The sequence below is a fragment of the Argiope bruennichi genome, chromosome 6 (assembly GCF_947563725.1).
Source record: "Argiope bruennichi chromosome 6, qqArgBrue1.1, whole genome shotgun sequence".
Taxonomy (NCBI): domain Eukaryota; kingdom Metazoa; phylum Arthropoda; class Arachnida; order Araneae; family Araneidae; genus Argiope; species Argiope bruennichi.
This window is the reverse complement of record NC_079156.1, coordinates 13,389,035-13,406,780: the sequence shown is the minus strand read 5'-3', so window position 1 is coordinate 13,406,780 and position 17,746 is coordinate 13,389,035. Positions and strand designations below refer to the sequence as shown.

Genomic DNA, 17,746 nt, shown 5'->3' with positions numbered 1-17,746 from the left:
GACCAACTGTTTCAAAAAAAAAAAAGCCTAGTCATTAATTTCCATGTGTGGAAAACCAAATATATATATGATAATAATGCTCTAAAATTCAAACAAAACTAGATTTTAACTTAAGTATATGTATTTAAATTCATGATTTCAGTAAATCAAATGTTAACCAGAAAATACCGAAAGAAATTTGTTAAGTCTACAAGTTTTTTTTCGTAGTTATGGGATCTCTAAGCAAATGCCTACCTTGCCCATTTTATATAATATGACCCTTTTATCATCCTCTCCCTTCCGGTACTTTATAATATAGAACGAATTACTAAAAAAAAATGATCCTGAAATTCGTAAATAATATAAAATAAGCGATAAAGAAATATTTTAGGAAACCCAACCGGAGAGATATTGCACAACGTGTCGGTATATCGGCAACCCTTGAGCGAGATAAGCTGCTCGTCGTGGTAACGTTGTGAAATCTTTTCTCCCTGAATATTTATACGCGGGAAGTCTAAATGGCTCACTTCACAGATCAGCTGTTTGACCGACTCATCACACACCAGACACAACAAACAAAGAGTGCAACTGAGGTCTTTGCCAACATGGGTAAGCGGATTTTATAAATGATGTTTCTTTGAACAGGTCGATGTAATATTTTTCCAGATCGTAGCGATTTGTGTGCCATTGTATATAAAGCAAATCATGATGGAATAAAATCAGAAATATTTTTAACATTATATTTTACCTGCAAAATTCCTAGCAAAAGGACATTCAATAAAATTATTTTTTTGGTGTTTTTAAAATTTTATCTACTTTATTCGAGTTATGGAATGTATTTGATTATTTTAAGCTGAATATTTTTATTCGATTCTTAATATTGTTTTAAGCCCTGTAGCATTTATTTTAATGGAAATGTATTTTTTATTCGCCTTTTTTTAAAGTATTTATTTTGTATTAAAAATTTGTGTAAAAAATTTTGAATTGCAGGCTTTTGTTTATTAAATATTTAAATTTCATTTTCTGTCACAAGTTAAAATGCAATAATTTAAATCACATTTTTAAAAAAATCGATGTCCATTAATTAATTTTTATCCCTTTTAAAATAAAATAAAAACTAGATAAACTTGAAAAAATGAATAAGAATTAAAAACTACAAATTTTTTATAGTAAAATTTACTTGTTCAAAATTATTAAATTGCTCAAGCGTTTGCTTTTTTTTTTAATTTTTGCCATTTTTTAAAGGCGATTTGAAGAATTAATTTTTTAAAAATTATTGTCATTTGTATAATTTTGAACGAACAAATTATACTTTTGTAGTAATATTAGAAAATTCGTCATGAAACTAATTTTCTTCTTATCTTCATAGTCATAAATTAAGAATAATTTCTAAGAAATCGGAAGCAAATATATTATTTATTTGAACTCAAATTTCTTTTTTTATTCGTTTATTTAAAAATAAATAAAAGTTAATCAAAAGAAAATGTTGTTTTGATTCTTTAAAATCAATAATTGTAAATAAAATTCAAAATGATTTATGTTATTTTTTTATTATATTTTCTCTAGATGATTAAAAATAAAAATGAAACAATTTTTTAAAGTTTAATTTTAAAACTTTCAAATCTTTTTTGTTAAAAGCATTTTTAGCATTCTCAAATTGTAACAAATATAGAGAAAGTAAAATGATGGTTACAAATAATGTTTTGATTTGTTCTGATTCAATGTCTCTAAAAAACATAACTGATGTTATATTCATTCGTGCATAAGTGTGATTTAGATGCTTGAAATTTTTTACATGTCAACATTTTTAACCTATATCAAATATTGGGTCAAACTCTTGTAAGTACATTTCCGAAATATATACTCGTAATGCAAAGGCATTTTTCTTTACTACATTATTTTTCTTAAATAGAGAGAGATAGCATATTTACAAAAGTATTTATAATGTACTTATTTGCAGCATTTGACGACAAAGACAAATTTAATACACATTTTAGTTATTGCTGCTTTCAATATGCACATTGCCAGTTAATTTAATGAAGTTTAAAGAATTTCAACGAAATTATTTAAGTATTTGATGAAAACATTTATTTTATACAAATTATCGCATTTATAACTAAAAATAAGAATTTAAAAAATTCTAGAAATGAAGTAGAAAACATTTAATAATAGAGTTGACATCATTGAATAGATAATTTTGTTTTTGAATTTAAAAATTGAAAACATTAAAGATTAAAGATAAAGCTTTATGAGGTGAAAGTTTATTAAATTATCTAAGGACAAACACTGAGATTACGATATCATGAAATATTATGAAATCATCAGTAGAAAAGATAATTTTGCATATTTCAAAGTTTCTGTTTTAGGTTTGCTAATAGACAACGGTTAATTGCACAACACATGGATAAAATGAATGACACTAATCAAAACATATAAATAAAACCTGAACACATTGGCAAAAACACAAATTGATGACAGATATTTCATATTTTTCCTTACTTAAACTTATCAAACTAGGTTGACATTTAATTATTTATGTGCAGTTTTAAACATTGATATGATTCGTTTTGTATAAAATTTCATATAAACTTATAAAATCTTTTAGTTTGATGTTAATTCTATTTTCTCCAGAATATTAGTAGCTACATTATTTTTAAATACATGAGTATTAATTGCATGAGTGCTGTCATCTAGGTGAAATTATAAGATGAACTAGAATTCTTCAATGTATGCATTTCAATTTATTTAAAAAAATTCGTTGGAATAGAAACATTTGCTCATTTTGTATAGTTGCCATCAAAAATTTAAATTTAGAATAAATTTAAAACTCGGAAATGGATTCTAAAATTCATTAACTCATAATTTAATTAATGGATTTGAGAATGGATTTTAGAATTCAGAAATGGAAGGGAAAATTAAATCACAAATATATGTTAGAAATATATCAATTCGAAGATGATAGTTGGCAATTGGTAAAAAGTAGATAAAGTAAATTTTCAGCTTTAGCTCCTTTGCGTTGTTAATATTAAAATGTCATTGAAAAATTTTAGTCACAAGTAAAAAAAGTTTTAACATATACTCACGCACAATAATTGACTTTTATTTTGTAAAAAGGAAACCGAACAACTTGCTTGTTTGGAAATCTAGAGCTTATTAAGCCATAATTATTATGTCTTAGTCCCATATTTTAAATAAAGTCTTCAAAAAGCATTTTCATTTTGATTTGTGCCTCTTTTCGACCATTTTACGTATTACTCACGGTTGCTGAGACGCGCCAGGGATAATTGGGAGATCACTGCGTTCATTGTTCTAATGGGTGCATTTGGAGATAAAACATTTTTTTTAAAAATATTCTTTCCTGCTACACAGATTTTACAATGAATTTCTACATTGTTTTTATATGCATAAGGCAATTTACCACTGCTCTTCTAAGTGTTTTCTCTTAATTTTTCCCCCCTAGGAAAGTCCAAAGAGGGAATTTTCACCGGCGAGTTCGCCGCCACAAAAGAAATAGATGTCCCAGTTAGCCCTTGCCAAGGTTGGATCAATCCTTGCGAGTTCTGCGACAAGAGATTTGGCGACTGGGTGGAGGCGAGTGATGAAAATCTTGCCAAGATTTCAACAAATCCAGGAATTCTAATGGTTGGCCTAAAGAGCAAGAACAACACTGAAATTGTGAGCATATCTCTTCATTCTAGCGACATTCAAAAAATAAGCCACAGCTGCATCGATTATGTCAAACATCGCATTGCAGACAAAAAATCCAAGTTCACTAAAGCTGTCATCCTTTGTCGGTGGTTGACACTTAAGAATACAGATGATAAAGATGCTATCTATTTGTATGCTCATTGGTATAATAATGGTATTCTACCGAGATTCGTGAAGTCCTGGCCAGGTTTGGACAACCTTCAAAACACAGACAGTCTTATGTTTTCAGATGACCTCCAGAAGTGGTGTCACCTCCCAAAAGAAGCCTTTTGGAAGAAACCAAAACCACTGTCTGTAAAACTAGCTGAAGAAGTGAGAGGCTGTAGTTGGACTCAACCGTGCGAGATCTGTGATATGTATTTTTCTCCGTGGAAGAGACTGGACGATGTTGTCACCAATGGTCTGGCCCCTGATTGTGATGGGGTGTATATGGTGTCCCGATGCTCTGGTCGGACAAGGGAAGTAGTGGACATTAGTTATAAAGGTGATATCCTAGTCAATATTAAGAAGAGTTTACAGGAATATTTCCTTAGCACGTGCAGTGAACTGAAAAGAAAAGAATTAGAGAGCAGAAATGTTTTCTATGAAGTGAGGTGGTTGGTGGTCACCGATCCTGAAAATGATGATGCCTGCTTCCTCTATGCACATTGGCTAAATGCTGATACTTCAACAGGTTGCACATCCTACATCATAGATTATAATTTCAAAAAGATGCGGAGAAAGAAAAATTTCATTGTTAGGACTCGTGATAGGAAATGGTGTTATGAGATAGATGCTTTTAAGCAAATTAAGGAATCTAAAGCTAAATCTAAGAAGCATATTTTGAATGATCTGCGGGAAGATGTCAGTTTTATAAGCTTTGATACATAGCAAAAAATGTAATGTGTTGTTATTTGTTTATTCATGTAAATAAAATTATTTTTTTATGTTTTTATACTTGGAAGATTTCCTTTCTCTATTTGCAATGCACCTTTGTAAAATATCGTTCTCTATCAGATATCTGTAGTAAAATATCTGCACTTTAGATAATGAAATTAAGAAAATAATCTAAAATAGAGGCATATTAAATAACTTATAAGAAAACTTTAGCAGAACAACAAATAACTTAACAATTTCAAAGTTCTACTTTTCAAAAAATGTCGTGTTTCTATATAGAGATTTAGTATAAATGTAGCTGTCGTTTCGTTTGTCCCTGAGTAACATTTAATTTCACGTGCTTGTGTTAGATGTTGAGTTATTCTCCATCCATTATCGTAACCTCATCCAGCATTTATAACATTCCCAAAATTAATTAGCATAAGTTTCCTTCATACCCTTCTGCACATAGTGTACATTATGAGGCCCTACTTTCGATAACTTATCTATTTAATTTAATGTTTTGACACATTTTTAAACTTAACAACATGATTTATTTCAATTAATACTTTTTTATTTTACAAACTGCAAGAAAATTTTTAAGACTTCATAAATTTATTTTAAGATTTTTTAAATTAAGAGTAGTTAAAGCAATAAAATTGTTGAAAAATCAAAAATCAACCATCATTTGTAATTAACGCCTTCTTTATATGCAGACAGATGCATTTAATCACTGTGAAAGATTATTAAGAAATTTTAAATTTCAAACAAATGTAACTTAAAAAATTATTTTACTAGACCTGTTAACTTAAATATATTCAATTAATGAATAATTAATATTTCGATATCTCATAAAAAGTAAATACTTATACTTTAATTAAAGACTTTAATAATTCAATTTGTATTTTGATTCTAAAATCCTATTTTGTAAATCTAAACCTTATTATTTCCCATAAATTTATTTATTTGAAAACTGGACTTATATTATCTTTTACTTTCTTGTATGCTAAATATTCTAATCGTCGAAAAATTCGAACTTGAGATTTTGACGAATCTCCACGTTTTAGACCTCATGAGTTCGAAAAACAATTTTTAATTAATGTATTTTCGTCTGTCCGTGACAAAAATAACTGAAAAATGCTTTGAGCTAGAAGAATGAAATCTGGTATGCGGTCTTCAAATAAAATTTGTAGATTTTTATCAAATTTTGAGCAAAATCCTACTACAATACGAAGAGAGTTAGATGAATAAAATTCGGTGCACAGACTTAACATCTGTATTGTAGACCAATCTGTATTGTAGACATCTGTATTGTCTACCAAATTTGTTACCAAATCCAACAAATATTGTATTTTATGCTATAAATCATGCACACTTTTAAAACTAACACACACTCTATCTAATACAATCTGTAAGTTGTGTTTTATAAAGTATGCCTACAAACATTTAATTTTCATTTTTCTGATATGACAGGCATACTTAAAAAATGTTTCCTCTTGTACGTTCTCTTCCCCCTCCCCCCTAGTCATCACTTTAAAGGGAGGGAAGCCTACAAATTGATCAGTTGAAGATTATCATAGTTTATTAGATCAGGAGTACATTTTTAAAAGTGATAATTTATAAAACTATTTTTCATTACTTAAAAAAAAATGTGCGAAATTTTTTAACATTTCACTGCAGTACGTGTTACAGAGAAGGGAGTAAATAATTTTTAAAAAATTAGCTCAACCTATGCATTATCTTTTGAACAATTCAATTTTGTTAAAAAATATGATTGCCCAGAAATTAAACTCATTGATAAAAAAAAAATAATGCTATTTTAAAAGTACTATTCTTTAAATTAAAATGGTATAATAATGGCCTATTAAAAAAACCCGAGGCAATTTACATCCGAAAAAAAAAAAAAAACATTTTTTAGCGGTTGGTTCGTGAAAGATGTCAAATAATTCTACTGCCATTCGTAATGATAATTGGAAAAAGCTCTAGGCTTTAATAAGAGACTAAAAGTTAACTTCAGCTTAAATTTTTTATAAGATATTTTTATTAAGTTATATTTCTGTTTATTATATTTAAGATATATATGGTATAATATTTATAATTATTATTTTATTTTATTATTTCTAATAAAAATATAAGATATCTTCTAAATTCAAAGGATACGGTGGCCTGGTGATAAGGCCTCGGCTTCGGAACGGGATGGTTTGAGACCCGATTCTGCTGAGAACCGGGTCTGTTGCACGCTGAATCCGTTGTGGCCAAACGTCCTCCCGCTGGTGTGGTGTGGAAGCTTGGAGATTGTTGTGTCAGCTCAGGTGCCGTCCTCCTCTTCTTACCGCGGGCCAGAATAACGAGGTCCATCCCTAAATAGCCCAAGTGTTGCTTTAAAACGGGACGTTAATTTTATTAAACTAAACTGCCACGACTTGTTCTTCATATTCGGATCTCTATATAATTAAATGACATCGTTTTTGTTATCTCTTAACCAAAATAAAGAAGGGGTTATCTAATTAAATAGATGGTTCGAAGCAATTAGATAGCAAGCGTGAATCGCAGGTGAGTTAAGCAGCGACCAATGTTTTAAGTCTAGTTTCACGCTCTATTAACCCTTTTGGTCCCACCGTGACATAGTATATGTGCGGCCTATATTTTTAAATCATCCAAAGGGATACGTAAGTGGGGAATTTATTGAAGTGCATGTCCCAATGATTTTCTGTAATGACATTCATAAGTTAGTATAATTTTTAAATACATCTCAGTAATCAAGAGACCCGAACGAAAACTGTATGTGCCATGAGTAAAGTTGCACTGTGAAAAAAAAAACTGTTTTGCAATGTATCATACATAGAAATGTCGTGAATAATGTTGGATATGTAATCGGTAAGAGTTTTCTTGCAATAAAACTGTTTTAAAACATTATAAAAACTAGAGACTCAACTTTTCATTGCATTTTATATGGTCACCTTAACCCCGATGGGATACATATGACCCACCTCATAAATTGCACCTATAGTTAAATTTTTTATTTTAGCAGAATATAGCTATTCACACTTTATTTGACCCATTAGAGTCCTAAATTATCTTAATTTTGGGGAAAAAAACTGGAATTAAAAGGATTAAATCTTAAAAATTTTGTTTATATGAAAATATAACTTCTAAAAATGTTTATATGAGCCAAGAAAAAAATGCCAATGCTCTTAAAGACTTTATTTTTTAAATCGTAAATTCTTTACAAAAGTTATAAAAATATGAAAATATCCAACAATTTTTCATAAAAATAGATTAACAGTTCACCGATTTAATCACTTAAATATCTAGGAAAAATAAATATGCATAGAGAAAAACATACATTGACTATCTTGTAAAAATTGCACAAGTGATCAAATTGATTAAAAATACATCTGAAAATATGAAATTTGATAGTGAGTTTAAAACATTCAAACATAAATAATTTCTGGAAATATACAAATGAGATCGATAGAAGGCGCATCTTAATCAAAAATACGGATATTTACATATATGCAGTATAAAATATAGGTACAAAAAGTTTCGGTACTTTATCGCTAGCTTGGCAACAATTGCCACCAAAAATAAATTGCCTAAAATATCACTATTTTCAAAACATGACAGCCTCTAAAACGAGCGCTTAGTTTCCAAAATACTATAAGTAACCTTTATCAATAAAACATGTTGCTTAAGACCAACTTCCAGAGTTAGTGTCCTTGATGTGCGTTTTGAATGACGCCCATTTAAACGAAAAGTAAAGAAAGTTCTAATACTGAATAACCACATTTTTCAACACTTTAAGAAATATATTCTAGACCTCGATGGTAAAATATTTTTGTACAGTTTGTCATCGAAGTTATTTGACATTTTAAAATTTGTATAGATAACAGACATTATAAAATCACCAGGGCATATTTCATTTATACTAATGATCAAAATGTGACTATATATCAACAAACTTTTCTTGTCTTTGAATAGAGCCGGATTATTGAATAGGCAGCTGCCAAGGAATGACTCAACTTTTCATGACATTGAGATATTCCCCCTCCTCCCCAAGTATTTTCAAAATGATTTTATTTCACTTCTCACATGTAGTAGAATAAAGCATTCTTCTTGAAATTGAAATTAAAAATCAAGCATCGTTTATACATATATATGATATTTTAAAATCTAATTTAAGTCTTGATTAATTTCCAATTTTGTATTAAATTATATACACACACACACGAGATACTGAAACCAATTCTCTTGAAAGAGGCAGTCAATTAATTATTTTTTTTATTCCTGTTTATCACAATTTGTTACTTAAAATTACATATAGTGAGATAAGTTAAATAAAAATCTAGATATAAAGAAAAAAATATTCATTTTGAAAGTGGGAGTGGGAAAAGGGGCTCCTGAACTTTGCAATGGCTAATTTCTATCACAGTTTCATCTGAATAATGAACCATGCTCTACAAGCCTTACTCTAAATATATACAATCGAAAAAAGAAGAAAAGCGGGAGGAGTGAAACTTAGAACTTTTGTCTCATTTTACACAAAGGTGGAATTTTAAAAAGATTTCCTTGTATCTAAGTTATGGTAAGATCTGTAAACCAAAAAACATGCAGGGTGTTTGGAAATGCAGTATCAATAGAATTACATATCATAACTAGAAAAACAGGAAGATCCAAAAAGATTTAAAGAAAGGACAACAGAAGACAATTAAACAACTCGTAATATCAGCAAATTTTTCTGCTTTCAAATGATAAATTCGAGCAAAATCGTACACATCATTCTAAATAGAAGAAGCATAGATAAGCAAAGGATTCTGATAATTTCCACAAACATCAAAATGTTAGTTTAACCACTTAACTGTTTTATTTTCTTTACTATCTAATAAGACGACACTTTCTATTTTGGGAATATTTTCTTATTTTGATTCAAATGAAAATGCATTGAATACTTGACTTATCTATGTATTCGAAGTAATTTTAATATTGAATTATAATTGTTATGAATGGTTTATTTTTTGCTTACAACTATCGAAATTCGATGCATGTATGGCACTTGGGGAAAACAATTAAGCGGTTAATCAATGGGTATCAAAGTATGCTTGAGAGTAAAAAAGAAAAACTGACGAATTTATTATTTTTTTTTCCTTTTATTTATTGATCTCTCCATTCCTTCCTTCTTTTTTTTTAAATATCAAATCATTTTCTCATACTAAAAAAAGCACATTATCAATATCTAATCATCTAGATTAATGGTTATTTCTTTCTCTCTTATTACAATGCCTTGAAATGTGATAATTTTTAATTCTCTGATGTTAAAAAATTTAGAGTCAGTTTATTAAGAGTCAGAGTCGGGAAATTGTCTAGGATCCTCAACTTTACAAAGCCCCAGAATCTATTTTTTTTTTTTTTTTTTTTTTTTGCAGTATGTTCAGAATATAATTTTGCACTTTTACTGAATTTACAAAGACTATGCCCTCACACTTATTCAAATTAAAATCAGGAATCATTTAAATTATGGAACATTATCTGACCAACATTCCTAATTAAATATCATTTGCAATTATACTATTATGTTCCTTTGTAATTCTAAATAAAATAGGTTGCTTCACAATTCTAAAAAATAAATAAATAAAATAAAAAATGTTGCTTTACTAATGAAAGTTTGATCTATAATTTAAAAAAAACTAGATTATGTTAAAAAATTGCTATTTTTTAAAAACTTTTAAAAAAATCCTTTTTATACTTTTAGTTTTTTAAAGTGTGATCAACTGAAAACTAATCTCTTAAACGTGATTAGCAATTAAATATTTCACCATTTCAGTATGGCTAAATTTGCCTTTTAACGTAGAGGCTATATTAAACTTAATAAAAGCATATCCGGAATTTGAGGAGGGGGAGAAAAGTGGCCTTCAAGAGTTCTGATAAACTCAATATAAAACAACACTATAAACTTAACATTATAAAATTTCAGATAATAGAATTTTCAATGGCATAATGCAATGCATACTGATATATAAATTGTTTAAAAAATATAGAAAAACAGATAAATAAAAAATCATAATGAATAAATTACATATTTACAAAGGCTGATCTAAAGTAAAAAACAACAACTCACTTTATCTGTACAATGAGCAAATCAACAAAAGTAAATACAATTTTGCAATTACTTGTGCATATTTACAGCTGTGCATAAAAATATATCAAACTATATTTCTTCTAAATGTAATACATTATTTTAAAGTAAATAAATCATCAAAAATATACACAATGCAGCATTTTATTTATAGAAGCTAAAATTCTTTTAGAAAAGAATTTTAGCTAGAACTAATTAGATCTATTATCATTAAAAAAAATACTTAATATAAAGACACTCCTTTTTTTGTCTACTTTGTAACACAGAAGGACTGTTTTGGCAGTTTTTAAAAAAGAAAAATGAAATAAAAGTGAAATTTAATTCCGATTAGCAGGATTTTATTAATCCCCATCTAGGAAAGGAGTGTGGTAAAAAAAGAAAACATATGATGAAAGCAAAGATCAATTTCAACCAGTAAAATCAACTATAGATATGGCATGGTATTTAGCATTTTAGCAATAAGCTAAAAATAATTGACAAAGCTAAAATAATTAATTAATAACTCAAATAAAAAAATTTTACTATATTGTTACCTGCCCTTTTGTTAAAATAACAAAGATTAGAATCCAAAATTAATTTAATTATTTAATTGGTGTAAGATATGCAAACATATCAAATAAATATGGTACTGATACCTCCCATAGAAAGAATTTACCAATAGAATTACATTAATTACATATATAATTAACAACAACACTTTTTGAAATAATGTATTGTTACATTTGATAATCAATAAAAATGTTATTTGATTCAGAATTGAAAAATAAATTTCCAATCAGAAATCCTGATTGTAAATCAGATATTCACGAATTAATTCTCAAAACTTTCAAAAATAAGTGAATATTGATTCTCATTTTACATATTAAGGCAGATTCTACATATCCAAGATTTCCAGCATATTTACAAATAAACAGTTAAATTCCTAATTTAATGCACAAAAATAAACAAATAATATTCAGTCTTACATTGTATCTTGATTATCATATTTGAATCATACTATTATTTTTCAAATAATTTAAAAAATGGATAATCAAAACTGCTTTCTTTCAAAATTTATTAGATAGAAGTTTTTCTGTAATTAAACTTTCATTATGAAATTGATATTCCTTAATTAAGAAAAAAAAGTTTACTTTTAAATAATTTTCTTACATTCTTTATATTTATTTAAATAGATTTGCATAAAATTTGTCAAAGAATAATTACATAATGTAGGATTAAGCTTAAGAAAATTGTTTTGGCAAATTATAAAAATAAACTAATTCCTAACAATTAACAAAACTATTGAACAACAATTGATATAAAAATACGGCACAATTCAACAAAACAGGATTTTTAAATACTTAGAATTTAAACAAAAGCTTTTAAAAATCAACTAGGAGGTGGCTCATTGGACAATGTCCATCCACCTACTCCATCTAAGTGCAGAAAGCTGTCATGGAACTGAACAAGGCTCCTTCGATGCCCGATGCTTATTACAGTAATATCCAATTCTTTGCACTTTTTGTATAATTTTTCTTCCAGTTCTACATCTAAGGCACTTGTTGCTTCATCCAGGAAAGCCATCTTGGGTTTGTGGCAAAATAGACGAACAAAACTAAGCCTTTGGCATTCTCCTGGAGATAAAACATCATACCAATTCCAATCTACTTTGTCAAAAAGTCCAGCTTTTAGCAGTATATGTTCCAGCTCAGCATACTTAATGTATCTAGAAAATATATATATATATAAAGGATTAGTTGCAAGCTTATGAAAGTCTTTCTTAGCAGTCTTTTTTTAACTAGTTGTAATTTATGTATAATTTTATGTAAATAGATAAAAAATAAAAACTTTTTTATATTTATTAAATTTATGTCCAATTTTGAAAAAAAAAATGATATATGTTTTGGGACAAAATCTAGATCATTTAACTATGTTGATAAATAAATCAACTCCCAATACTCCAAAGCTCAAACTACATGAATTATTTTCCCAGCCAAATTTTTGCAGTTTTATCTTTCCCATTTGTTCAAGATTGCAAGGAGTCAGTTGGGAAATTTTGGAGCATCTACCATACACCCTTGACTTAGAACTCTCAGATTTTCCCCTTTGGACCCATGAAAGAGATTCCTCGGAGATCAGAAATTTACTCTCATAAAGACCTATACAGGCCAACATGAATGACATAACAACAAATGCTTCAACATGAATAGCAGTAATATCGAAAAGAAATAAATTGGTAATACTTTAATTTATGTTTATTATTATTATTATTATTCATTTTATTTCTAATAGTCTTGTTGAAAATTATATGCATTACTAATTAATACTCCTTCATATTTGTGATTTCTTTTAATGATGATCTTATTTAGCCATAAAGATGTAAAGTAAAGACATGAAAAGAAAAAAGAAAGCGAGTCCTTGAAAGGTCTCTAAAATGAAATTCTTACAACATAATTAGTAGAAATAATGAAAAACAAAATTTAACTTGTGTCAACTAAAATAAAATAAAAAATTAATAAAAATATTTTTTTTAAATTGTTTGCAATTTTTTCATGGCACAATTTTTAAGTTTTTTTATATCTTTTTTCTACTTCTATAATCTTAACGTGTTACTTCAATAGAAATCTACAAGAATTAAATTAATTTTTAAAGAATTCCAGAATTGAATGATTATTCTAAGTCACACATTTTATTCAGTACACAATAGTTCCATAGATAATTATCAATGATTTGAAAAGTATCAAATAAACAATTACTAAGAATTCCTATAATTGCATCAAAAGTATATATTGATTAAATGGAAATTTAATTAGAAACAGATAAAAAAATTATATTTTTCTTAACTAATTTAAAGAAATTACATTATAAATCTCATTAACAATACTTAGAAAAAGAATAAAAAATTTTCATGACTTTTCTAGAAGTTATATTGAAATTACAAGCATTTTTATGAATGCAAATAGATTTTTAAATAATTAAATACTAAATTAAATTTTCAATGGCAATATTGGATGAAAGAAAAGAAAACTTTCCATAAAATTGACTTACTTTAAAATTGAATCAATGTCTTCATCTTTTGGTTTCAAATCATTTGGCATTTCTAATGGATACACAATTTGTTCAATCAGAGATCCATCTGTGAGTAATGGATGTTGTGGTAAAAAAAATATTAATGATGGCTGAAATGGCAACCTTCTTGTAATTTTTCCTTCTTCAATTGGCCATAATCCTTTAATGACCCTAAAAAGAGAGGTCTTTCCACTGCTACTTTTACCAGATATAAGAAGATTGATGCCGAATCTTAGATGTAGAGATATACCAGATATTAATATCTTTGAATCTCGAGGAGCAGAAAATGTTACATTTTGAAGCTCAATAACTGGGTCTTTTACATCTCCTGTAATTTCAAAAATAAAAAATTTAGATACAATACATAAAAATAGGTTACAAGAAATATTACAAATGAAAAGATAAGCATCAAGAATATTAATCAATCAGATAAAACACAGAACGAAATAAAATATAATCAAAAAATTTAGAAGGAATGTAAAGAATAATTAGTTTAATGCAGAAATTGGTGGAGCCTTATTTATGTTTGGGATTATTGGTAGGATACATAACTAAAAACATAGTTCAGTAAATTGAAGTTTAAAATATAAATAAACTGTAAAAATATCATTTCAATATGAAGGAAATGATTTTCAGAATCCACAAAAGCATAAAAAATTTTAAATATGAGAAAAACATTTCATAACTCTACAAGCACAAAAAAATTTGAATATCAAAAACTAGCAGAAATTAAATGAAAATCTTATTTTTAAAAAATTAATAAGCTAATTTACTTATCTAATCAGTTCATGAAAATCACATTTGGCTACTTAAGAAAGGAAGAAAGAAGAACGAAAAAAATGTAATGTTAAACATGAATATAAACCAAATATTAATTTTTAAACCAATTAAAAAACTGAGGAATCTCTCCAATAAAACACTTTTGTTTTTTTGTTTTTTTTAAAATTAAATTACAAATGTTTGAAAAAGAGAGAAGAATAAAAAAAAAGTAAAAAAAGAGCAAATTTTAAACCTAAAATTGACAACTAAAAAAACATTTTTATTCGATAATAAAATATTAATTCATATTTCAATTATTCTTTACTTTTACTTTAAAATTTATAATTCATTATTTTAAATACTATCGAAGTCTGCAAATGAAATCTTGTGTCATTCCATTCATCAGTTTTAGCTACAGAGATGCTTGCAAACAGGGATATTTCATGAACACCTTGATATGATTTTGGTGACGAAGTATATAACAACAGTGGTGCAAATTTTGTAATTAAAGATGACCCTGTACATAAGAAGATTGTTCAGAATGCCAGCATAAAATCAACACATAAAAAACCCTCTTGAAAATGGAATTAAAAGATTATATTTTAAAAACATTCAAAGTGAATTCTCAAGAGCTTTAGAAGTGAAAGTGACTATTTTTGACTGCAATATATAAGGTTTGGTGAAAAAATTAGGAAGCCTAAAATTTAATTCACTGCCCTTTGTTATTTCAAAACTGCACTTAACAGTGTGCATTGGCAATTTAATTGAACTAATTCTAATAGGTCATTCAGCGTTTATGAAGAACATGAAGACATAAAGAAAGTTCATAGTGATGTAGCAAGATTAGATATAAGTCAAACTTCAGATATATAATCTTCAGATCAATGATCAGATATATGCACTGACTTCAAAATAATATACTTTCTTCATGGTCAATGGATACACAAAATATCTCTGCTATTTATGCCCATGAGATAGCAGAATGCACAAGAAGTCTTGAGTAGCAAGTAATAGCATCCATAGTCGGCCCTCAAATTTGGTGATCCAAACATTCTATACGAGACACTTTCTGATACCAAAGCGTAACGTTCTTAATAATTCTGCGCATGAAATTAGATTTCATGAGGTATTTTGTTACAGTTTTACTGGAAGCTGCTTAATCACAGCCTTTTCTTGCATGTATTTTGAAAATATAAAGATCAGTGTGTTTAATGGTCTGCAGATTTAATAATTCATCAGATAACAACAATTTATAAAGACACTGTCAAAGATGGAAAAGAATTAATGGTTATCAATCAAAACCACTGCCACTACTTCTTTAAGGATTCATAAGAAAAATTTTTCACTAAAACTGTTCAAAATCTCTGTGAATCCTACAAAATGTTTGGATCGCAAAATGAGAATCAAGATGCATTTCCTACTCAGCCATTCTGACACATTCCTAAAAAACTTTGAAACCAGCAGTGATGAAAAAGAACCTTTTCACAAAGATCTGTAGATCTAAGAAAGGAAAATGAAGAAATGGAATAAAACATGATAGCTAAATATTAGTGGTGTATTAAATAGAATTTCCCAGTAACTGAATACTGTATATTTTGATAAGTATAGCAGTATGCCCTTTGTGAGGGTGGGGTAAAAGACAATACATGCAGGAAAATTATTTACTTTTTAATATGTATTTTAAGGGACATTCGGAGTAATCTGTATCATAAAAAGTTGATGCAAACGAAAGAAAAAAAAGCAACCAAGGCAATATTTCATTAGTAAAAAAAAATTACTGTTAGAGCTAAGAACGAAAACATCCCCCTAAGTTATGAAAACTGAAAGAACATATCATAGAATAGATTTTATATCTATCCAATACATTAAGATCCTTTAAGGAGGATAATTATTGTTTTTTATTCTGTTAATGCAATTCTTTTATTACATGAATCAGAATAAAATAATTTTGATATCTGATAGAACATAAAACTAAAATATGCATCAAGATCTTACCAGTACTTCGAGGTTTCAATTTCATTCTTGAATTTCTTAACAATTCTTCATCTGAAGCACTATCATCGCCTTTTAGAGTATCCAATATCTCACATATACGATGAGTTAAACCACCAAGTTCACTGATATTTGTTGATATGTTAATAAGGGAAGAGAAACAACTTATTAAATATATTGCTACAAAAGCATTCACACTAATCAAGGCGCTTAATTCTGATGGAGTCAGGTTATCATACTTCCCCATAAATATTGGATAAGCTAGTATCAGATAACTTACAATACTTCCTGTATAGCTGAATATATTAACAGCCACATCCAAAGAGAACTGCCTGAGATATAACATTTGCTGGGTTTTGATTAAATCAAGTAATTTGTATTCTGAACGAGCCATTTCAGCAATATTAGCATCTTGAAATGCAATGGATTCAGCATTACTTCTCACATGCATGTGCTTGAAACGAAAGAAGCCTTCACATTTTTCTTGCTTTATGACAAGTGCCATGATTGGTTTGATCAGAACTTTATTAATTACCACAGATATCAGAAAAACTGCAAAAACAGCAACAGGTCCTACCCAGCCAGTAGTTTGGTAACACGTGTAAGAGTAGTAGGATATAGTAAAAGGGGCCACAACAAATGGACCAACCACAGTGCTAAGCTGTTTAGTAAATTTATCAACATCTTGAGTAATTCGCTGATCAGGATTGTCAGTAAAATCGTACCTCATCGTGTTTAAAATATAAAATTTATTACGTGTGAAATACATGAGATGCAATTTATCCGTTAATATTTCTCGAGATGCTACGTAAAAAACATTTAGAATGTAGGTTTTGCAACTCAAAACGAAGCATATGGCCAATATGAGAAGCACGGCTTTCAAAACATGATACCAAAATTCTTTGAAATTTTTATCACCAAGAACTTTATAAAATCCACTAGGTATGATTCCAACATTATACGTAAGATACTGTTCTAGAAGAGCCATTAAGCAAATTAATACCAAAAATAAAATACAGATGCGTTTAGAAAAGATTATTTTGAAAATTTGACCCATACGACGAAGAGTGAACATCCCAAAGCTGTATGTATCTGGCGAAACAGGAGCGTTTGCTTCGTTCAAACTCATTCTTTCAGAAGCGTTATCCATTTCGAAATTTTGCTTAGATTTCAGCTTTCGAGAATAAATATTTATAAGGAAATTATCGCAGCAAAAATGAAATTCTCCCGCCGCCACCTCTGAGGAGAAACTAACTCATGACCGGATAACCG

General features: G+C 28.2%; 2 protein-coding genes across 2 annotated transcripts; one reads left to right on the top strand and one right to left on the bottom strand.

The window, feature by feature from the left end:
* The first annotated feature begins 461 nt into the window (after positions 1 to 461).
* On the top strand, positions 462 to 4,621 carry LOC129972275 (uncharacterized). Its single transcript, XM_056086352.1, has 2 exons — positions 462 to 588; positions 3,440 to 4,621. Exons 1-2 carry the CDS (start codon positions 498 to 500, stop codon positions 4,555 to 4,557), a joined length of 1,209 nt encoding a protein of 402 aa, XP_055942327.1. The 5' UTR covers positions 462 to 497; the 3' UTR covers positions 4,558 to 4,621.
* Positions 4,622 to 7,781: 3,160 nt separating this feature from the next.
* Positions 7,782 to 17,733, bottom strand: LOC129972301 (lysosomal cobalamin transporter ABCD4-like). Its single transcript, XM_056086387.1, has 3 exons — positions 16,478 to 17,733; positions 13,703 to 14,051; positions 7,782 to 12,380 (listed from the first exon to the last, which is right to left on the bottom strand). Exons 1-3 carry the CDS (start codon positions 17,622 to 17,624, stop codon positions 12,044 to 12,046), a joined length of 1,833 nt encoding a protein of 610 aa, XP_055942362.1. The 5' UTR covers positions 17,625 to 17,733; the 3' UTR covers positions 7,782 to 12,043.
* Positions 17,734 to 17,746: the final 13 nt, after the last annotated feature.